At 36.8% G+C, this 23707-nt stretch overlaps 1 protein-coding gene across 2 annotated transcripts in view; it reads left to right on the forward strand.

Annotated features, from left to right (window-relative positions):
• The first annotated feature begins 623 nt into the window (after positions 1 to 623).
• Positions 624 to 23707, forward strand: part of C6 (complement C6) — a 93482-nt gene continuing 70398 nt past the window's right edge. Inside the window, exons 1-6 of one of the 2 annotated variants that reach the window (XM_082454513.1) lie at positions 624 to 3759; positions 10179 to 10341; positions 11823 to 11979; positions 13250 to 13394; positions 17609 to 17750; positions 22473 to 22611. In XM_082454513.1, the coding sequence (XP_082310639.1) occupies positions 10199 to 10341; positions 11823 to 11979; positions 13250 to 13394; positions 17609 to 17750; positions 22473 to 22611 (726 nt within the window). In that variant the 5' untranslated portion in view covers positions 624 to 3759; positions 10179 to 10198. Of the gene's footprint in view, positions 3760 to 3809; positions 4218 to 10178; positions 10342 to 11822; positions 11980 to 13249; positions 13395 to 17608; positions 17751 to 22472; positions 22612 to 23707 lie in introns of those variants that run through there. The other variant, XM_082454512.1, reaches the window with a different exon arrangement.

The following is a 23707-nucleotide window of genomic DNA, read 5'->3' on the forward strand; positions in this document are numbered from 1 at the left end:
TTTTAGAAAGTCTGCCATTGCTTAAACAGCTCTGGCAACCTTCATAGTATGCTTTGTTTCTCAGCAGCATGCATCCAAATATTGTTTACAGAGCACTCATATTCTCACCCAGAGGCAGACCTGAACACAGTTGTACACAAGCATTCAGTTCCTAGCTCTGGAACAATCATCCATTTATCAGACCCAAGTAAGACTACTTCTGCTTCCCAAAGCCATCTGGATATTGTGGTTGTATTGATCAGACCAGAAATCTCTCCCTTTGGGGCTGTAGGGTTCACTTTTTCTGTAAAGGGCCAGATAGTAAATATTTTTGGCTTTGCATGCTGTATAGTCTCTGTTAGAACTACTCAACCCTTCTGTTGAAGTGCAAAACCAGCCATAGACAATGACTAATTCTGTGACTTTATTCCAATAAAACTTTACTTACAAAACAGGCATCAGGCTAGATTAGCCTCACTGACTGCAGTTTGCCAATCCCTACTCTAGAAAAGGATCCTGAGTGGGATGTGTCATTTAACCATTCATGAGGACCCAAGATGGAGAATCCAAATACATCATTTGGATGTATTTGGATGTTAGATTCTAATCTAGTATCAAAAGATGCTAGATTCTCCTTTGATGCCAGGTCAGTTCTGGGCCACAGACGTTTGCACTCCCTCTCAAGAATTCCTCTATACTGCCTTCAGCTGTTTCCACCTGTGTTTTTCCTGTGCCATGACACACACCTTTTCACTTCTCTGTCTTTCTCATAGCCCACATTAATTAACAACCCTATTTAGCCTCATCCTATTGGCTCCTGACTCTTGCCTCTCCAGGGTCTGACTTTTAGCATTTTCCCTTAACTCCAAACACCATAACCTGAGGGAAAATGTATTTAAATTTTAGGGACTCAGAGAACCAACTAGAAGAAGTACACACACTTAAAGGATATATTTTTTTGCTCAGTCCTAAAATATTTTCTCTCATCTTTATTGTCTCAGATACTCATGGGTGAAATTGCTACCCCAGCCCCAAGTGTCTTCAACACAGGTCTGCAGCGCACCACTCTTCCTTCCTAGCTGAAATTTTCAATCTTTAAAGTCTCAGTACAGTATAGGAGAAAGAAAACAGACCTGTATTCTCGGTCTGACTTGCTTTGGTCTTGGGTAAGTTACTACCATGCATGTTAAAGCATGTTATCTTGGAGTACTGCCTCCCTGCTCTGCTTCTACGAATCTTTATACCCACTGAAATAATCACTCCCCGCCACTTGGTGAAAGTTTAATTTTTCTGAAGAATGTTTGTTTTAGCCATTTTCCATATTAAGGATATAATTAGTATTTTTAAAGGAGTTTTCTACTGTTTTGAAAAAAAGTTTGAAAAACATTTATTTTACAAATAAGGAAACAGTTTCAATGAAGTAAAGTGACTTGTGAAAAGTCACCTAGCTGGTTATTGCAGAATCAAGAGTAAAATATGTCTCCACATTCTCAATCCCTAGTTTTCTTTTTTCCTTTTTTTCTATTGCACTATTTTGTTTCACTTCACCTTAGCATAATTACCCATATTAGCAAATCTCAAGGTATACTGTGAACCTTTCATAGAATCATAATTGTCATTAGACGTAAAGAGCCCATTTGACCATTGCTATTTTAAGTCTTTCCAGATTAAATATTTTATTTGGTTTTGCTGGGATACAGAAATAATTTTTTCTGTAATAAAGTTGTATCTAGTAATCTTCCTAAATTCATTTGTTAATTCTAATATGTATCTGTAACTCTTTTTGGATTTTCTATGTACACAATCATTCTGTCTGTAAGTAATACCATTTTCTTTACTTTATTTTCAGTATAATACTTTTTTTCCTTTCCTTGTTGCACTGCGTAAGATCTCCAGTACAGTATTGAATAAAAGTGGTGATAACGGGCATCTCCGTTCTGGCCTTAGGAAGAAAAGGTTCAATATTTTTCCACTAACTATGATATTAACTACAAGTGTTTGGGGTTTTGTTTCATTTACTTTATTCTACCTCATACCATTTATTAAAATACAGTGTAACTATAGAGAACTAAAGAGGATTTCTGAAATACAAAACTATAGGATTAACTGAAGAAAATTTAGGACTATATCTGTGACTTTAGATTTCTTAAACAATATGATATCTTAAGCAAAAGAAAAACTATCCAAAGCAAAAATTATTAGGGAAAAATAGACAAATTAAATTACATTAAAATTAATATTCTCTCATCAATCAAAGATACCATAGATAAAACTAACACATAGGTGACAGACTGAGAGACGAGAGATCTGTAAAATCCAAATCTTACAAGACACTAATATCTAGAATGTACGGGGCACACCTGAAAATCAGGCAACAAAAGTATAAAGGAGCTCAATAGGAAAATAATCAGAGAATATGAATTGTTAATTCACAGATAGAAAGCCAGACTGTCTGGTGAGAATGGGATACTGAAGTTCACTACTGATCAGAGACATGCTACTTAAACAATCCTGAGATACCACTTTACATGCATCAGAGGTAATATCAGTAGGTTGGCTAACAAAACATGCTAGTAAGAAGTCCACATAGGCTGCTGGTAAGTGTGTAAACGTGTATAGTTTTTCTGAAGAGCAACCTGGAAGTCTTTAGGAATTTTCTCACAGGTTCACAAGGAAAGAGCAAATTGTGTTTATAACTACAGAGAGCTGAAGCCAACAAAAATACCTGCTAAAGGAGTGGATAAATAAAATGTAGTTGATACAATGAATGTCTGTGTTCCAGTAGATTTACACTGAATAAGGCTCAGAAGCATAATGTTGAATGAAGAAAGTAAGAAATCAAATAAAACTTTTAGCAAAATACCATTTGTGTAAATTACAAAAATACACATGGAAAATGATACTTTGTATTTTTAGGATATAAGCACATATATCTAAATAATCATATGTAAGGACAAACATGAAATACACTAACACATAACTAATCTGGGAAAAGAAATGAAACAAGATCATGGGGGAAAATAGTGAAATAAAGTAAAAGGTCTTGCACAGACCAATGACGATATGGTTCTATAAACTGTGGGATGTGATAAATTCTGTGCATTTAAATCTTTTTAAAAATATATGCTGTCACAAAATTATATATCATGTATTATATATTTTATATATATATATACACCTTCCTTTGAATGTGTATCCTTACAGAGAGAGACACATACACGTACATATTATATGACTGGAAGTATTTACTCCAAATATTAATAGTGGTTTTGCCTGTTTATAAAAAATAATTTTACTTTTCCTCTTCATACTTTTCCACATTTTCTAAATCTTTCTCAATAAATATTATATGATCAGAAAAAAATCTATATTTTTTCAATTAAATGGACAAATTCCTAAAGGGGAAGGCAATTTTAAACAATTTATTCTAAAAGGTTTTCGAAATGAAGTCAGAAACTTTTCAGTAGCAATACCCATTACAATATTCCTTGAATGGGAAAATCATTGAAAAATCAGGACCCTGTGCAATATCTCACTCTGAAGAGTTGCAGGGTTACTGCTGATTGAAGTGATCATTTGCAAAGTCCAGAGTTTCTCGGGAATGTTTATTTTAACAGCACTCTAGGTGTTGTTAGATCTCTGGGACATGATCTAGTGTTAGTTAGCAATGGGGAAAAAAGACTTGTTTGGATTGTCTTATAAACCCTTTTCACTGTGAGTACCTATTGTTTCCCTAGCCATTGCAGATTAGTTCCCTGGATACCACAAACTCTGTTTAAGGTGAGTGACATAATGATCTCCTTTGTATTCTTAATATTTCAAAATCATAGATCATGTTTCTAACAAACTTACCCTTTCATGCATGAAAAAACATAAGAGCTTACAGCCATTTGTCTTTCTTTTAATATAAGATATAACTATTTTGCTTAATCCTCAAAAGAACCAAAATATTTATATTTCTTAAAGAAGTGTCCTTCCAGAGAGCTGCCTTGGTGAAATCAAGTTTTTCTATGAGCTAAGCTACAGTTAAAAGTAAAACAAACATACCCTTTAGCCAAAGACTAGTCATGTGCCAGAGCTCCCCAGCCTGCCCTAGCAGTGGTAAATATAATTTCTTGAGCTTCCAGGGCATGTGTGGAAGGAAAAAATAAGAAATAAGAGATTCAGACATTTACAAGAAGATGGAAAGGAAGAACCTGCAGCTGGGGGCAAACTAGAGCATCCTCTGAACCTGTCGGGTAAGATGTGCTGAACTGCCTTAGGGACAAATCATTCATGTAAGTCAAGGACGTGGGAAGGTGACAGGTCAGAATAAAATGGATTTCATCCTGTGCTAGAATTCTCCAAATGCTCACAAAAGCCATCTTCAATGGTTCAATGGGATCACTAATTTTTAGAGTTCAAGAGGGGATGACAATTATGAGAAAACTGCAGAACTGGTGCTCTTCTACTATGTTACTGCAGTGGAAGATTTTTCATAACTATCTTCCTCTATGCACTGAACATTCTTTTTGTTCCATGTTTATAAGAAAATTGTATGGTAATGGGTATAATGCCTGCATGAAATTTTAGATATCTCCAAAATGCCTAGAGATGTTGAAAATTAATAAATAAGGAAACATTTGATATTAGATGGTGGGCTATGCTAATAAAAAAATAAAAGAAATAATTCTCTTTATTTGAATGAAAATTATCATTTTAACATAAAACAGTTTTTCCTTATAACAATAAAATGTTATAAAAAGATAAGCTACCATAAAAAGGAATGAAATTGAGTCATTTGTTGAGACGTAGATGGATCTAGAGACTGTCATACAGAATGAAGTAAGTCAGAAAGAGAAAAACAAATATCGTATATTAACGCATGTATGTGGAACCTAGAAAAATGGTACAGATGAGCCGGTTTGCAGGGCAGAAGTTGAGACACAGATGCAGAGAACAGACATATGGACACCAAGGGGGGAAAGCTGTGGGGGGGTGGGGTTGGTGGTGTGCTGAATTGGGTGATTGGGATTGACATATATACACTGATGTGTATAAAATTGATGACTAATAAGAACCCGCAGTATAAAAAAACAAACAAACAAAACAACTAATACTAAACTTTCATTGGGTTATTTGTATGGAAATATGTTAATATAAATGTTTCAGACATTACATGAAATTTCTAAAAAAAAAAAAAAAACAGAGAAGCTACCAATTAGCTCTTTTATTAGCATCTCCTCAAATAAGAAGCTTTGGCATTACCATCTTCATTTTAGCATTTTCCAAATTGTCTCAGAATACTATAGCCAAAGAAGAGATCAGAATATTTCACATGAGTTCTGTTCTTGCAGTTTTTGATTATAATTGGAATAAAATCCACCTATATTTTTCAAGTTTTTGGAAGTTAAAACAGTGTCTGCTGAGAATTGAGAACTGATAATCTCCTGTAATTCAACTTCTACCTATTGTTTACATGCTGATTCCAAAAAATACTTTAAGAATTTGTTTTCTCTACAATTGAATTACTCTGGAAAATATCTCTCTGTTCAAAATTTAATAAGAAAAACAAACAACAACAAAAACCCCTCTTTTAAGTTTCCTTGCTGAAGCAGTTCCTATATGAGAAGATCCCAATTTGGGGGTGGGGGGATGGGGTGGTGGTCTGTCTAGTGATTAACAGGGAAACTTCACATTGTTTAGGAGCCCCAGCTCCCAAGGGCCCTGAAGACAGTTGAAAACCATTCAATCTCAACTTGGGTCTGATGTATAGGGTATAGGACTCATATTATGTATTTGGTCTGATCACAGCCTAATTTCCGGACACTTTTGTCCCAAAGTCTATGGTTCTGTGCTGCTGAAAAAAACCAGAAAAGGTGAGTTACATACCAGTGAAATAAAATTGGCAGGCAAGTGCAGTGGTCTTTAAAGGAGCCTCTCTTTTTTATGATTGAAATAGCTTAGGGCCGTAGCAGCTTATCTATGAGTTGGCTAAAAAAGCTTGGATAGGGCTTCCCTGGTGGCGCAGTGGTTGAGAATCTGCCTGCCAATGCAGGGCACACGGGTTCGAGCCCTGGTCTGGGAGGATCCCACATGCCGCGGAGCAACTAGGCCCGTGAGCCACAATTGCTGAGCCTGCGCGTCTGGAGCCTGTGCTCCGCAACAAGAGAGACTGCGATAGTGAGGGGCCCGTGCACCGCGATGAAGAGTGGCCCCCGCTTGCCGCAACTAGAGAAAGCCCTCGCACAGAAAAGAAGACCAAACACAGCCATAAATAAATAAATAAATAAATAAAATTTAAAAAAAAAAAGCTTGGATAAAAATCATGGGGAGCATCTTCAGTTTCTCTCTACCATCCCCAGACAATGATAATGAATTCTATTTCTTTTTATCTCACTCAATGGATACTCAAATGTGTGTCAATTCCATTTTAAATTGAAGGGTATATTCAGCCATATGTCAGTGGATTTAGTTGCTTTTATTCTAGCATTTTTCTCTGAGCTTGTAGGACAGTTTAAAAATGCTTACTGACTTACATACTAAGTGAAGTAAGTCAGAAAGAGAAAGACAAATACCCTATGATATCACTTATATGTGGAATCTAAAATATGATACAAATGAACTTATTTACAAAACAGAAACAGACTTACAGACATAGAAACAAACTTATGGTTACCCAAGGGGAAAAAGGGTAGGTGAGGGATAAATTAGGAATTTGGGATTAGCAGATACAAACTACTATATATAAAGTAGATAGACAACAAGGTCATACTGTATAGCCCAGGGAACTATACTCAATATCCTGTAATAAACCATAATGGAAAAGAATCTGAAAAAGAGTAAATATATATATATATTCAGTTATGTATGTATAACTGAATCACTTTGCTGTATGCCAGAAACTAACACAACATTGTAGTTCAACTATACTTCAATTAAAAATTTAAAAAAATTTTAAATGCGTACTGATTTATTATGAAGAAATGCTCTAACTTCTGAGCATATTGGAGAAAAAATTTTTTTTGGAGAAACAATTCTTATATCTGATCTCAAACTCTTGGCTTGAATGAAGATTTATAAAATGAGGAGACATTTTTTTAACTGAAGTATCCTTTCATCCAAATAAAAAACATAAAGTAACCACATTAAAATATAATTTTAACTCATCCTCTGAGACTTTTGAGGGAGCCATATTTCAGTAGGGCAATTTGGCAAAATCTATCAACATTTTAAAATTCATATCATTTGACTGAGCCATTCTACTGCTAGGAATATTTGTTGGTCCCATGGATATACTACAAAAGTATGCTAAGAGATAATATAAAGATGTTTATTGCATTATGTATGTATACTAAATGTCTACAGTTAGAATAATGGTTAAATTCAGTATAATACATCTATACAGTATAAAACAATGCAGTCATTAAAAATAATGAAGTAGATAGGACTTCCCTGGTGGCACAGTGGTTAAGAATATGCCTGCCAATGCAGGGTACATGGGTTCAATCCCTGGTCCAGGAAGATTCCCACATGCCATGGAGCAACTAAGCACCTGCACCACAACTACTGAGCCTGTGCTCTAGAGCCTGTAAGCCCCCACTACTGAGCCCATGTGCCACAACTACTGAGCCCACACACCACAACTACTGAAGCCTGTGCACTCTAGGGCCCACATGCTGCAACTACTGAGCCTGCGTGCTGCAACTACTGAAGCCCGCGTGCCTAGAGCCCGTGCTCAGCAACAAGAGAAGCCACCGCAATGAGAAGACCATGCACCGCACCAAAGAGTAGCCCCTGTTCGCCGCAACTAGAGAAAGCCCAAGTGCAGCAACAAAGACCCAACGCAGCCAAATAAATAAATAAAAATTTTAAGAAAAGAATGCTAGGGGGAAAAAAATGAAGTAGATATACCTCTATTAATATGGAAATATCTTTAAAGTATATTGTGAAGTGAAAAACAAAGTACAGAGTAATATACATCATACTTCTTTTTTGTGTATATATCTAAAGAACACGCATACATGTATATGTGTAAGGGGATGTGTGGAAGAATTTTCCCTCCATTTGCTACCTATAAAAAGAGAAAACTGATTATGTGTAGGAAGAGGTTCTGGCTATAGGTAGAAGAGACCTCAGGTGTTACATTTTTCTTTCCGTTCTTTTTAAAATTTTCAAATGCAGGCATATATTATATGTATTTTTTAAATGTCAGCAGAATTTTTCTGGTTGGTTAGATAATAAATCATCTTAATTTTCTTCTTCATGCATTTCTATATATTTTAGAACACAATAAATATTATCAAATAAATAAGAGGCAGACTAAATATATTACAGTGTTCTAAAAATAAATTTGAATCTCAAGAGATCTAGTTTTTTATTTCAATCAACTATTACAACAAACTAGAAATAAACCAGTTATGCTACAAACTATCACTCTTGCTGAAACAATGGATGACAACTGAACAGACAAGTTCATTTCTAGTCTATGAAATATCCTTAATCTGGCAGAAATTTTGAGAATAATATTACAGAAGTGGCTGTAATTACGGACTTAAATTACATTATTCAGATTTCATCAAAACCCGTTTCTAAACTGTTTCCTAGACTCAATTCTACAACATTTATTCATTACGTGGTACGCTTGCTCTCATTCTTCTAAATGCTGAAATGAACAAAACAGACAAAAAAGATCAACTGTCATGGTGTCCATATTCTAGTGAAGAAGGAGAAAGGAAAGAGGAGATACTTATTTAAATTACATAGTAATTTATATATTAGGAAGGTATGAATAACAGAGAAAAATAAAGCAGTGAAGGAAGATAGGAAACACTGGTGGGAAATTGTAATTTCAAAAAAGATGGTCAGGGATCTGATTTTATTTGTAAGATGAAAAGTAACTAAAGCCATATTTCTAAATCATGTTAAACATGAATAGTCTTATTTAACATCAAAACATATTTTCAATTTTCACATGATTCTTGCTGTAACTTGCGGAGTGCATAATTTTGAAAAATTCATGACCGATAGCTACAATTAAATTTGAAACACTCAAGTGTTACTACTCTTTTGAAAAACTAATATTTATTGAGTGATGATTCTATACCAAGGATTGTTCTAAGCACTTTACATGAATTTTCTTCTTACTGAATCCTAACAAAAGTCTTATGAAGAAGGTAAAAGTATTATTCCTATTTTATGGATAATAAAACTGAGACACAGAGAAATTAGGTGAATGGCATTCTATTAATATTTCTTTAAATGGAAGTTACTATACTAATTACAGCAGCATTTTCTGTACATATTTAACCATGTTGTGTGTTTTGTTAGAGATACAAAAATCAAAATGGCAATATTGGGAAGGCAGATAACGGTTTTGCAATTTCCATCCAATAACACACAGATCCTCAAGGCTCCACAGCACGTGAGGAACCACTGGTCCAAGTTTTCTCTGGCATTCAGCCACATCTGAATAAACCCTCTTGTGTTCTGGGTAGTGGAGTTCCAAGCATCTAGATGCTCCAGGAACACTAGTTAGCGTTATTAGAAATTCAATGAAGGAATGCATCTCACCCAAGAATGAGGAGTCTTGGGCTGTTACTTGTCACGTAGTCTCAACCTTATTGTTCCTGCTTAAGCCTCAGTCTCATCATTCATAAAATGAGGGAGTTTAATCTGAAGGTTTCAAAGATCCGTTCCAGCTCTAACTTCTATGAATCTAAAAGTAGAGGTAGTTGGACAGTGAACTCTCTTTAGCAAGCTTCCAAGGTTCCAGAAAAGGAAATAGAGCTTCAAAAAGAAGGGTTCCAAAGTCCTTCCCCAGGCCCAGAAAAGTATGAAAAACGGAAAGGTAGTACTAGGTAGTACTTGAGGGCACTGTCCACACAATAAGCAGTTATTTTGAAAAGTATAAGATTATATAAAAATTTCCATTTAGGAATGAAATGAGATACAAATATATACTACATAGTTTGTCTTGTAGCCTATCACCAACAGTTCAGAGAAACTTACTAGTACTGGGGTTTGTAACTATGGGAACGTCCACCCTAAAAATCTTTAGAAATAACATTTATACTCATAAGCATGTGAATTTACAGGTGTTACTTTGCCTTAAGGAAGGCAAGATGTTTTCTAAGATCATATTTGAGGTTGTCACTGAGAATGACCTGTAAAGTTTTACCTCACAGATGTTTGGTATGTTTTCTATCATTTCTTTTCAGGGTCTGGAGGCTCTCCAGGCATGGCCAGACACTCCGTCTTATATTTCATCCTGCTGAGTGCTCTGATTGACAAGGGCCAAGCCTGTTTCTGTGATCATTACCCATGGACTCAGTGGTCAAGCTGCTCCAAAACCTGCAATTCTGGAACCCAGACCAGACAGAGGTGGGTGTGGACTTTGTAGCTTTTCTCTGTGCCCTGTGAAACCGCAAGGACAGAGTTAGCAAAATCAAAAGTGCCACACTAAGCGATGGGGAAAAAATATATCTAAAAGTATAATTTTTGCAGAGTATAATCCGCAAAATTTTTTTTTTAATTTTGAAAAGAATTCATGAATTTAGATGGAATTTGAGGTCTTCTCCACATAAGGTTGAAATGGAGTCTACTTTTGTTCTCCATAAAAACTGAGGTGTTTCAAAGAAATTTAATTAAGAATCTGTGCAATATTTTCAGTTGACTAACTTACTTAGAATCACTACTCAGGCTTTTTTTCAATCAGCACATAACTCTGCTTGCCTACAGTTAGAGAGTTAATTATAGAGAATTTTCTACTCATTCAACTGAGTCTAACAGGACCTCAATTGAGGAGCACTGCTAGCTATTAGCTTGATTGTTGTCATGGACCAAAAGGCAAGAAACTGTGTTTACTTGATAACATTTAATAATTCAGCCTTTTCATCAATTCAGACTACTCATCCCCCACAGTTTCTTTAAATCTGTTAGATATTTCTATTCCGTGAAGATGCACACATGACTTGGAGGAAAAAGGCATATATTTAATGTGTTTTAACTGTTACAGCACTTTTTTGAGATCTATTTTAGAAAACTATTTTTACATATGTCGTGTGTCATTAAATCACCAACTGACTGTTCCAATAAACCATCCACGAAGGATGTAAGAACAGATTTGTTTATAATACTTCTCTACTCAAGAGTCCCTCAGTAGCTCTCTACTGCCTACCAAATAAAGTACCACAATATATTCCATCCCTCTCAATTATGCACTTCTCAGGTCCGTCCCACAAGTTCCTTCATGGACGTGTCATACTCCTCCACCTCTAATCTTTGCACATGATCTTCCTTCTGAATGCCCTTCACTTTCTTGCCTGGGAAATTCACATGAATTTTTCAAAATGTATCTCTCATGTCACTTTCTCCTTTAATCTTTGGGCCCACGGCACTCTGGCTCTATCTCAATCATTGTATTTATCACCCTGTGTTGTCATCTTTTAAGCAATTTGCAGAAACTTTCTTCTTCCTTTTCTTTCCCTTTCAGTCCCTTCCAGGAACTCAGTCAGGGCCAGCTTCATGGACGTGTGACCTGTGCAGTCACACAGGACCGCACACTGAGAAGGGCTCTGTGCTTGGCTTAATGCAATGCAGTCATTTTCTTGAAATTATTAATAAGCTTTGAACGTGAGCCCCCCCCCGCCCCCGTTTCCATTTTGCACAGGGCCCAACAAATTATGGACCCAGTGCTGAGTTCCAGTAAGTGGTAAGAATTGCACATATGCCACACTGCCTGATTTTCCATGAAAACCTTCTTTCCTTGTATTCACTATAATTGAGTCAATGATCTTTTTCTTATGGAGCTGGAGCCACAATTAATACACTCATTCTAAGCAGCTTTTTCCTCACTGTTACAGACAAATCGTTGTGAATCAGTACTATCTGGAAAACTTTTGCGACCAGCTTTGCACCAAGCGGGAGACCAGAGAATGTAACTGGCAAACTTGTCCTATCAATTGCCTCCTGGGAGATTATGGACCGTGGTCAGACTGTGACCCTTGTGTTGAAAAACAGGTAGGTGACATGTGGGTATGTTCAGGAAATCAGAATCACAGTAAAGTTCTCAAATTCCCTGACAGACTCAACAGTCATAGAAATGCTGGATTTCTCCAATATTTGAAAATAAACTGTCCCAGCTTCCACTGAAGGAAAATTCCATTTAGCAACAGTTTGGGGGGAGGGAGGATTCATTTTGTATGGTTTATCGTCATGTGAACACCAAAAAAATGTTCTTCCCCCCAGAATTGGTATTGCACTTGCCCAGCTCTGAATTCCACTGCCTGTGCCCTCTGAGAGCTCACAAAGCAAAAACAAGTGCTAAAAAATGGGGATTTCAGTCCAAGGTTTAAAGTCAGACAGAAATGAGGGGCATTAATTAAAATGACTCCTTGCCTTTCCTCTAATTTCCCTCTCCCCATGGGAAAGTCCCTCTATTTGTTTATTGTTCCCAGCTGCAATATTTACCCATCGCAAGCTCATTCCTGTAAGGACACTGGCCCATGTGAACCCCAGTCAGGTCAGGAGCTAAGCATTCAGACATTAGGGAAGTAAAAAGAACTCATTATTGGAGCACCCACTCTCTGAGAGAAGTTGTTCTAGGCCCTTTACGTACATCACCTTATTCAAACTTCACATCACATTGTTTTTCTACCCATTTTATAGATGAGGAAGTTACAGCTCATTAGGGGTTAAGTAATTTGCCCAATAATACACCACTAGAAGACTTCATTTCGAACTTGGATTTTTCTGACTTCAAAGTCAGTACTTTTTAATCCTGTCCTATTTCTTTCCTTCTCTGACTCTTTGTTTTACTACTGCCTGTTTAAAATCTTTTAAAGTGTGGAGAATGTGTCAGCCCTGGTTTCCATGGTGACTTCCTCATGCAAAAGAGCCCCCAAATCCTTTCACATTTATCACGTCACACTATCTTTGAGAAATAAAAGAGCTACTGTTATTACCTGGAAGATTTATTGCACTCAGGACATGCTCAGTAAATATGTGTGCATTTGATTTCTATTCAATTTAGAATCATATGATTTCGGAGTTAGAACTCTTAAGAAATCTTTTATCCCAGTTCCTCATTTTACTGGTTGGAAAAGTGAGATCCAAAAGGTATTGACTTCCCTAAGGACACACAATAATAGAAATGGAAAAAGTCATTATTTAATTCAGCAAACGCCACTATAGGAAAAATCACTACTGTGATTGAGAAGCCCAGTTTTCTTAGATAGTTTTTGGCTTTGACCCAGCCTCAGTTACTCACCTTTCTCTCCTTTTCTTTCAGTTTAAAGTTAGGTCCATCTTGCGCCCCAGTCAGTTTGGAGGACAACCCTGTACTGAGCCCCTCATGACCTTTCAACCATGCATCCCATCTAAGCTCTGCAAAATTGAAGACGTTGACTGCAAGAATAAGTTCCGCTGTGACAGTGGTAATGTACTTTTGGAAAATGTTCAGTCTTCATTAAAAATGACTAAATAAATTTATTCCAATTGACTCCCAGTGAAAGTCATGATAGAGAAGTCCCACCATATTTTAAGCCTGTGGGGACAGGGGTGTTATGCTCCCAATTACATGCTATTCATGTGTAAAATTACAGCTTTCAAGCTATAATCATCTTGACCACTTACTTGATTCATGTGCTCATCAAGTACCACTCCCAGGTTCCGACACTGTGATACAGCAGTAGGAAGAGAATGAGGAGGAGGAAACGGAGGAAGAGGCAGATACTTTTAAAAATTGGCTATTAATAAGCACAAATCTAGAATCAGAATAAGCAATTGAAAAGGAGTGACAGATTTTTAAAATTTTAATATAGTTTATTAAGATAAGAATATTAAAGCTAAGATAGTATGTCAAGGGGATGACTAGAGATGATGTGACAGATTTTCTGGTGTGGTCCATTGAACGACTCCAAAGGTAATTGGCAGAAGAGGAAGCTGAAAATGATTTAAATGGTGGCAACGTTCCCTTCAAGTCCAATTCTCATTCAGATTTGTAAATTTTGATATTTAAGTATCATTAGATTATAATCAAATTTTGAATATACCGCTTAATCTATGTATTCTCTTGCTGATTAATGGCTCTCCAAAGCTCAACACTTTGAACAGTCTAGATGAGATTTCTACACACTTTTTCAGGAAAGGTCCAGATGGTAAATATTTTAGGCTTTGCTAGCCATACGGTCTATGCAGCAGCTATTCAACTCTGGCATCCTAGCATCAAAGCTGCCATAGACAGTAGATAAACAATTGAGCATGGCTGTGTTCCAATAGAATTTTATTTACAAGAGCAAGTGGCAGGTCAGTTTTCGTCCATGGGCCATAGTTCACTGATTTCTTATATAAATAGTCAATTTAAAGTTAAAATTAGAGTTCAGATGACTAAAATCCCATCATTTCTGTATACTCTGAGATACACTGAAAAGTATTTAGAACTAAATAGCAGATTTCAAATTCCTATAAAAAATTGACCCCAGACTTGGGTCTAATGTTTCTCTCTTCTTACTCCTTGCTTCCTGCCTTCAGCTTTGCCCATCTTTTCTGAATGTCAGGCAGGAATGCTGGTGCAAGGGTTTTCCCTCTGTGCCTCATCCCCCAAACCTGAGATGTGAGGGTGGGACCTGGGTAGAGAGATAGACATTATGCCTACAAAAATAAGGTCATGTCACATATTGACAAAAGAGGGAATATAAGAAAAATCTTGATGGCAATGGCTCAGGGGAATGCAGACCTTAGCATTATAACCAGAATATTAAGATAAAAATTTAGAACTGAAGCACAGCTATTTGAAACTTGAAGGGTAGTTTTTAGAACAGATTACCAGGAAGAACTCTTTTATTCAACAGATGATAAATCTATGAAATTTATTACAAAAGAGCTTTGTTTAGACCAAAAATATCCACAAGTTTGAGAAGGCTTTAGATACATCCATGAGCTCACAATTCATAATGAGGGATTTCAGGAAAGTTAGTGGTATAGGCACAACTGATCTCTACTTCATCAGCAATATGTCCATAACTAGTGATATAAACTGAACTGTTGAAATACATCTGTAATGGTTGGTAAGCAGCTGCTACCTTGAGGTCTCTTAGTGACCTCTGCCCTACTGTCCAGATCCCTTCACCAAGAATCCCTAGATCTTCCCAGGATCCAACCACTAACTAGCTAATCCCTGGCACAAATATGGTTGGAATCCATTCTGATTGAGTGGTGCCATGGCCTATTGGTTGTTAAATATTCCACTGAAGATGATATACCACTGTGCTCTCCTAAAAACATCCACTAATGCCACTCTGAAAGGGAATAAAATGTTGAATGGACCATTATTTGTCTGACTCAGGATACTCAGAATGATGTTTGGCTCAATTAACAACAACATCAAAAAATGTCTATCTTTCCTTTCCTCTCTCATGATTGCATCTTCAGAGTCCCCCAAGACTAAATATATTACTTTAATGTATACATGGATCTTTGAGAAGTACCCATGAGAATAATCCCCATGCACTATGCCAACTCCTCTCTCAAAGTTGTCACTTTAAGCATAAAGATGAGAATTTGCAACTAGTTATAAAAATAATATACCATTGTAGTAACACAAATCAGTTCAAGTAAATAGGAAAATCATGTACAATTCAAATGACTACATAGTTCCAGGTGTAAAGATATATATGCATGTGCTGGCTAAAGCATGCTGACTTCTACAAATCCTGTACTATCCGAACTTCCCTTCATTTTTCCCATTCCTTCTTTGGTATAGGATATATTTATGGCTTACAATCTCTCTCCCCTTGTGCTTCCTATTCCATTGTGTTTCCAAGGCCTGGAATCATTCTCAGCTGTGTCCCATCACAGACCTATATCACTCCTGTCACCCATTCCTAAACATCACTGAAGAGAATTCCTCTTGATTTCATCCCCATCCTTGCTAATAAATCCTCTCTAATATGCCCGGAAGTACCAAATGAATAGAATTCCTAACATATCTGGTACCCTGATCACAAACCTAGGTTAATGAGAACCGTACCTTACATGTGTACCCCTACCTCCACCTGATAAAATGGGATATTTTTTAATGCAACTGTATCAAAAATTTGCTTTTGTTCAAATTTGTGAGTGCTAGGTTCAAAACTTTTAAAAACTGTAATATTTGTCCTTTCTTTTTCTTTAGGAAAAGCCTCTCTATTGCATACTAAATTACCCATTCTGCTCTGCCCTAAGAAAAGCAAACAGAAAAACTAGAGATGTGCTGTTTTAAAAACAGAGCATCTTTCAGGTTATATCTTGGGAATGACAGGAATTCAATTCCCTCTGTATTTTCAGTCTTGTATGTTTATGATGCTCAGAACTATAATAATGGTCTCGATACAAGATTTTGAATAATCAAAGGAGGACTTAATTACTTTCATTACATTCTACCTTCTTACTGAATGTTATTAACCAAAAAACTAAGTACTTTCTGGGGAACTCCCTATTAGTACAAAAATTTAATTCAACAGAATACCCAATTTCCCCAAGCATTTCAGTTAGTCCAAATAGTCATGCATAGCTGTAGTGAGAAGTTGATCACAATTTAAAATAGGTAAGCAGATAATCCTGAGTAAAACATTTAATCATTGTCAGTGAGACCTGTACGTAATGGTACAGATGCCAGCATCCTTGACTATAGGCAAGAGGCTGAGGGGGAGGAGAAGGGGTATCTGTCATTGTACATAAAACATTTCAATTTCAGTAATATATAGGCACATACTGATTCCTAGGATCCTTATGAAACTCATCAAGTTTAAAAAGGAAGGGAATTGTCTGGGTACATGGAGTTGGTACTATTTTCTAAATTCACTCAAACTGCTACCTAATACTGTAGTACCTAGGCATTTAATTTGTCCAAAAAAATAATTAGATATAGTAACTTATATGCAGTGAAACAATTAACAGTAATCATAAACAGTGAATATCTAGATTAAAATATGTAGTAATTATGTATAGTAAAATACACAGATAGTAAGTGTGCAATTTGATTTTGACAAATATATACACCCATGTAAACAACCCCCAATCAAGGTACAGAAAATCTCCATAAACCCAAAAAGTTCCTTCTTTCCTCTTTCCAGTTAATCCCTCTCCTTGTAGTTGAACATCAGATAAAGGATTCAAATGGCATGACTCTTCTGTGTTGGGCTTATTTCACACCCAACATAAAATTTCAGACATTCAGCCACGTTGTTATGTGTACCAGTGGATGTGTGTGTGTGAAATTATAGGTTTTTTGAAAAAAACAGTGACCTTGAGTCTGTTATCCTGAATCAAAAAAAAAAAAAAAAATTCTGAGCCTATTGTTAATTTTCTCCTACAGAACATGACTTCTGCAGCAAGATCACTGTAATGGTAATGGGATTCCAGAATTATTTCTCTTATTTAAGACAATGAGCTCAATAGTGACTAAATAATTATATCCTGACTCTTGTAATCCTAAAAGATAAGGGAAAACATCAGTTTGTCATTCCATTTCCATATTTCCTAAATTTTTATCAAAAATAATGAAAACTTGCCCTCAACCTTCCCTTGAAATTTAAAGTACTCATGTTTCAAATCAGCAAATACTTTCTTAAATGACCATTTGTTGTCAATGTTTCTGTTTCTTGACTAGGTCGCTGCATTGCCAGCAAGTTGGAATGCAATGGAGAAAATGATTGTGGAGACAATTCAGATGAAAGGAATTGTGGGAGAAAAAAATCAGTATGCTCACGGCAGTATAATCCCATCCCTAGTGTACAGCTGATGGGCACTGGGTATGTACCATCTTTTTATCATTTGGGAAGTAGGACCATCTCAGAACTAATGAGTTGGAAGCAACAATGAAGCAATGAGACCCACCATTGTCTACATTCCTCATTAACCTCTTACTCCTCTCACCAGCCCTGTCCCTGACACTAGGCTACCATGCTCAAGTAGCACGTGGCCATAATCCTCATTCCTAAGGAATAAAAGAATTTAGCATTTTCATATTTAGTTCGTAGTAGACAGTGCTGTGAGTACTTCATAAACGTAGTTTGTTTTAATTCTTATATAGCCTTCTGACAGCTCTGGAGGGGATGAGGGCAAACTGGTGGGAGGCCAGTCAAGCTGAAAGGTACCAGGGTGGATTCCCGGGACTATATCTTGAAAGGGTGAGGACCCACTCAGAAATGTGCAGTCTCCACATCTGTATGTTGGAAGACTACAAACTGATTTGAGGTTAGGTCCTAAAATTTCCTAATTAGAGTTGATTTCAATGAGAGTGCTTCAACAGCATCTTCTTATCAATGTGCAGAAATTGTTTCCTTCTTCTCCATTCCCTGGAAGAAAACCTCAGCCAAAAACTCCTACTGACAATGGGAAAAAGAGTATCAAAAAGTATGCTTGTGAGTGTATTGAAAGTGAAAACACTAAAGAAGCAAAACCATTCTTCAAGCATGAGAGGCAAGCCCTGAGCCAATAGTGGAGACAGAGCCAGAAGGAAAGGAGTCAGGCAAACACAGAAAAAACAGGGTGATAAAAAAACAATGATGTGAAAAGGTAGGGGAGTAAGAGGAGATGTGAACATGGCAAGGGTGTCCAAAACTTACATGGACTATGTGAGGTATGGATAGGTCAGTACAGTTTAAAGGCAGAAGGTCAGACCTGCATTACCATCTGGTTCCACTTGCCCAACTTACAAACCAGGAAAATGAGCCTCAGTGAGATTAAATAACCTGTCCAAGTTTAACAGCTAGTAAATGGAGGAACAGGATTCAAATCCAGACTCCAAGACCTGGGTTATTTCTACCATTTCATTCTGATTTGGGACAATATCCACCTTAGAGATGGGAACATAATGGAAGAAACCTTGGTGGGCCATGCAACCCTCCTCCTGATCTTTAAATAGTGCTCAGAAATTCTAATGTTCCTATTTTAGGTCATGAGGACATTGGAGGTTTGTCAAGGGATTCTAAACTCATTAGACTGAGACAGTGTCTGAGAAAACTTGAGGAAATACAAGAAAAATTGAAAACAAGAGCTAAGCCTTAGTTGGAAGCATAAGAAAAACCAGTAATCTCTTCTACTCTCCTTTTCTCATGGTAAAGAATTCTTCTTTCAATTTTTGCCCGGAAAGCAAATAGTTTTCTATAAACTTTTATTGCTTTGTAGTGGGTTTTTTTTTGTCTTTACTTGTAGGGCCAGACTTGCATAAAATGAAACCTTGAGGCACCAAAGACAAAGAACAGAAATTGCAAATACAACCTCATTTGATTAGAATAAAAACTAGAAGCTATTGAACCAAACTCAAGGACAGCAGTACAATGGAACAGCCATTAGTCTGGAAATAAGGGGAGCCGTGTTCTAGACCTACTTCTGCATTAATTCATTAGATCGTGACCAAGTAATTGGACATCTCTGGGCTGTAGTTTCCTCATCTGTACGTTGGATGACTACAAACTGATTTGAGGTTCTGTCCTAAGAACTCCTAATTAGAGTTGATTTCATCAAGAATGTTTCAACAGCATCTTATCAGGGTACAGAAATGGTTTCTTTTTTTCCTTTCTTTGGGAGAAAAACTCAGCCAAAAACTCCCACTGATAATCACATTTTCTAATGTTCTGATTGATTAGGGGTGACATTACAAACTTGCCTCTTGTTCAGTTGGTCTAGACTCTAGAGTTACAGCTGGGGAGGACCACATGCTCTGTGTACTTTGGCAGAAGGACCGAGTGGGCCCCTGCCAACCAGAGCTGTTGTCCCAAGAATTCTCAGAAATGAGCAAAACCTACTGGCTCAGGGACAGCCAGTCCTCTCCTCGCCTCCCCAGGGATTGAGAGTTTTGAGAGCTGCTTACTGGAATCTCTCTAACCTCCTGGCCTTAGAATCTCTGCCTCCCTCCAACACATTTCTACCCAAAAAAAGAAGTTTCCGGGGTGGCTGTCCCTCTTTTTAAATGGCATCTCTCCAAGAAAGAATTTAATAAGACATACCAACATTGCTACTTTGTCAACATCAGTCACAAGGTCTGAAATCTGAAGCAAGAATCAGGCGACAATAGTATGCTGTTTGTTTTTTCTCAGGCTCAGCCAAAGTACAAACGCGTACACATACACACACACACACACACACACACACACACGTATAATACATGAACACACATACATATTTATGTATCTGTATATATGAAAATTTTAATTAAATTCAAAAAGTTACAAAATATAACATTAAAGCCAAATTAGATAAAACACTTTAGAAACCTAAAATATTAAAAGCCACGATGTATTTGAAACACCAAAATATTTAAAGTCAACTTAAATGCCACAGAGGGGAGGAGAAAGAATAGAGCTCAAAATTGCTGCATAGTTGGCTTCACTCCTAAAAGTTTCCTCACACGTGCCCTGACAGAGTCACCTCCACAAAAATCCTATCTTCAGGGTCTCTGCCAGCAGCTGCTACCTTCATAGATTCCTCATGACCTGGGAACCATTTTTCTCAAGCCCTTTCTTGTTTGTGACAGATTTATAGTACATGGTATAAGGCAGTTAAAGGTAAACAATTCTTTTTTCCTCATTGATCCCTCTTAACTCAGAAAATGAAAGAGTCTTAAATACGTGTGTTTGTCATGCTAATTTAAGTACTTTGGAAAGTTCTTTCCAGACCAGCTCCTCTTACTTCCTCTCTCAAATACCCATTGATACAAATTCAAATATGGGTGAGAATTTGACTAAGAGTTACAAGTCACAGAACCCACAGGAATCACTCTTTTTTTTTTTAAACAGCTTTATTGAGATCTGATTCACATATGGGCCCTCCTGCTGTGTACCTCATTTATTCTCACACTACTGCCACACTCACAACACTTCTGATGCCAGATGTGGGGTAGGTGTCCCCCCACCAAGCAATTCCCTGTGTCACCAGCCAGGAGCCCTACAGTTTAACTGAATTTTGACCCAATCTACTTAGAGATAGTGTCAGATCCCATAGGTTAAGGGCTCAGTCCTGCAAAACTGCCCCTGCCCCCCTACAATGTCAGATGCCAATTGCAATTTCAGGTTCTCACCTGTGCCTCTGACACATCGAAGATTTCCAAGAACTCATCCTTGGGTTTGATTAATTTGCAAGAGCTGCTCACAGAAATCAGTAAAATAACTTACTTATATTTACCAGTTTACTATAAAAGGATATGATAAAGGATACAGATGAACATCCTATTGGGAGAGATGGGTAGGGCAAGGATGTGGGAAGGGGAATGAGCTTCTATGACCTGGTTAGGTACCACTGCCCCACACCTCCATACCTCCATATGCTCACCAACCCAGAAGCTCTCTGAACCCCACACTTTTGGGATTTTTTTGGCAGCTTCATTACATACATGTGATAGATCATTACTCCTATTTCTAGCCTCTTTCCCCTCTCTGGAGAATGGAGGGTAGGGCAAAAAATTCCAAACTTTGAATCATGGCATGATCTTTCTTGTGGCCAGCCCCCATCCAGGAGCCCACCAAGAGTCACCTCATTGGAACAAAAGACACTGCTGTCACACAAGAAATTCCAAGGGATTTAGGAGCTCTGTGTCAAGAACTGGGGTCAAAGAACAAATACGACAACAAAATATGCTGTTAGTGTTCTCATCATTCAGGAAATTACAAGGGTTTTGAGAGCTCTGGTCCAGGAAATGGGGGACAGAGACCAGTATATATATTTTCTATGATCTCATCTTATGTAATCCAGCATTATCCAATTTTTGACACAAAACTTTTTTTTTCACAGAATACATATTAATATCTATAAGAACTTGGAAAACAATTAGCATTCTGGAAAAGTTTTCATCTACCACAAAACAATTTCTTAAATACTTGATTTGTACTAAGCTAATTAGTCTCTCCATGCTTCAATTTCCTCATTTGTAAAATGGGTATAATAATTATATCTATATCACATGGTTATCATAAATATTAAGTAAATATAATATTAATATTAAATACAGATCAAACAGTACTAGACTTATAGTAAATATTATGTAAGCATTTGGTGAACAAATTTTAAATATCATTATAGTTATTAATAAAAACAATAATATGATTACAATTCTATTAAAATATTGCTATTACTATTTCATTATTAGCTCTCTATAAGAATTCTTTTACTGTATCATACTGAAGGAAGTGAACCCAGATTGGCATTAATTATGTAATAATTTATTTCATAATCTACTTCCAAAGTTTGTACTTGTTCTGTAACTCATGAAATAATTATAAACTCAAATTTTATGTCATGATGACAGCCTAGAACAATTAAATAAGTGGAATAGGGAGAACCTAACAGAGCCAGAGGGGCTGAGTTTGGCTTCCAGCCCTTTTTGGGTACCTCACCATAAACTACAAAAAATGGGCTTTCCTTCAAACCATTTGTCATGAGTCAAAAATGTCTAAGAGAAGAATTTCTTTCATATACAGTAAATTTTAAAGATTGCTCTACATCTACTGAATTCTTAAAAATTACTTTGTTTTTAGGTTTCACTTTCTGGCAGGAGAGCCCAGAGGAGAAGTCCTCGATAACTCTTTCACTGGAGGAATATGTAAAACTGTCAAAAGCAGTAGAGCAAGTAACCCATACCGTTTCCCGGCCAATCTGGAAAATGTCAACTTCGAGGTACGACAGCTTATCATGGGGCACCCCAAACACCAATGGTGATTATAAGCTAAATTTCCAATGAAAAATGGATCATGAAGGAAGGGACAGAATAAAAAGGTAATGAACATTTTTCATCACCTTTTATGTGTTGGTGTTTAATCCTTCCACAACCCAGTGAGGTCAGCGTTATTATCATCAATTTACAGATGGAAAATAGGGAAACTAATTTGTCCGAAGTTAAACAGCTAGTAAGTAGTGGATTAGAGATTTAAGAACAACTTTTCCAAATTCCAGAGTCCATGCTTTCTCCTGTGAACAAATAGCTGTAACATGTCCCCACTCAGATAAATGACTTGGTTTATTCAGAATTTTCTTCTACCATAGTTAGTTCTCTCAGATAACCACAAAATTTAGACATAACAGAGTGCCTGGCTTCTAAAAAAAAAAAATTAAGATGAATTTAAGTATAACGTGGGTAGTTCTGCTTACTTTCCACCCCATTTTATTAGTTGGTTTGGTTTTCTGTTTGTTTTCCTGAGGTAACAAGCAGCATACTATATATTCTCAGAATCTAGCCCAGTGCCTTACACATGACAAGTACTCCACACTTGCTGAACTAAACAATTTGTTTCTTTTAATTTATGATAAAAGAAACAGGAAAGACATGACTTTAATGGCTACATCCATGCATACAAATTTGACATACTAGAGAGAATTTCAGAAAATCTAATGATTTCTGAGACCACTTTACAGATGCTATGCATTCAGCAAAATTCATTCAGTCCCTTCAAAAAAAAAACTTTTATATTCATATAAATACAGGCATTTTCCAATTTGACAAACTCAATTTAAAAACCATCTAATATATGTTAATGGGTGTGGGGAAATGTCCTTGGGGTCCAACTGCCAAATTCAAACACCTTTGGGGAGACTTACCCTGAGAAGTCCCGTCCCTGCCTGGAGGTAGATGCGACAAGAGTAACATGTGACTCTGACCAGGTAAAGAGAATACTCACTATCTCCCCACAGATCCAGAAGCTGTTAACCCCAGAGGGTCCACCACTACCAAGGGAGGTAGAAAAGGTCTTGCTGGTATGCTGAATAGGAACTCAGA

The sequence above is a fragment of the Balaenoptera physalus genome, assembly GCF_965194825.1.
Source record: "Balaenoptera physalus genome assembly, chromosome: 3".
In the NCBI taxonomy this organism is placed as follows: Eukaryota; Metazoa; Chordata; class Mammalia; order Artiodactyla; family Balaenopteridae; genus Balaenoptera; species Balaenoptera physalus.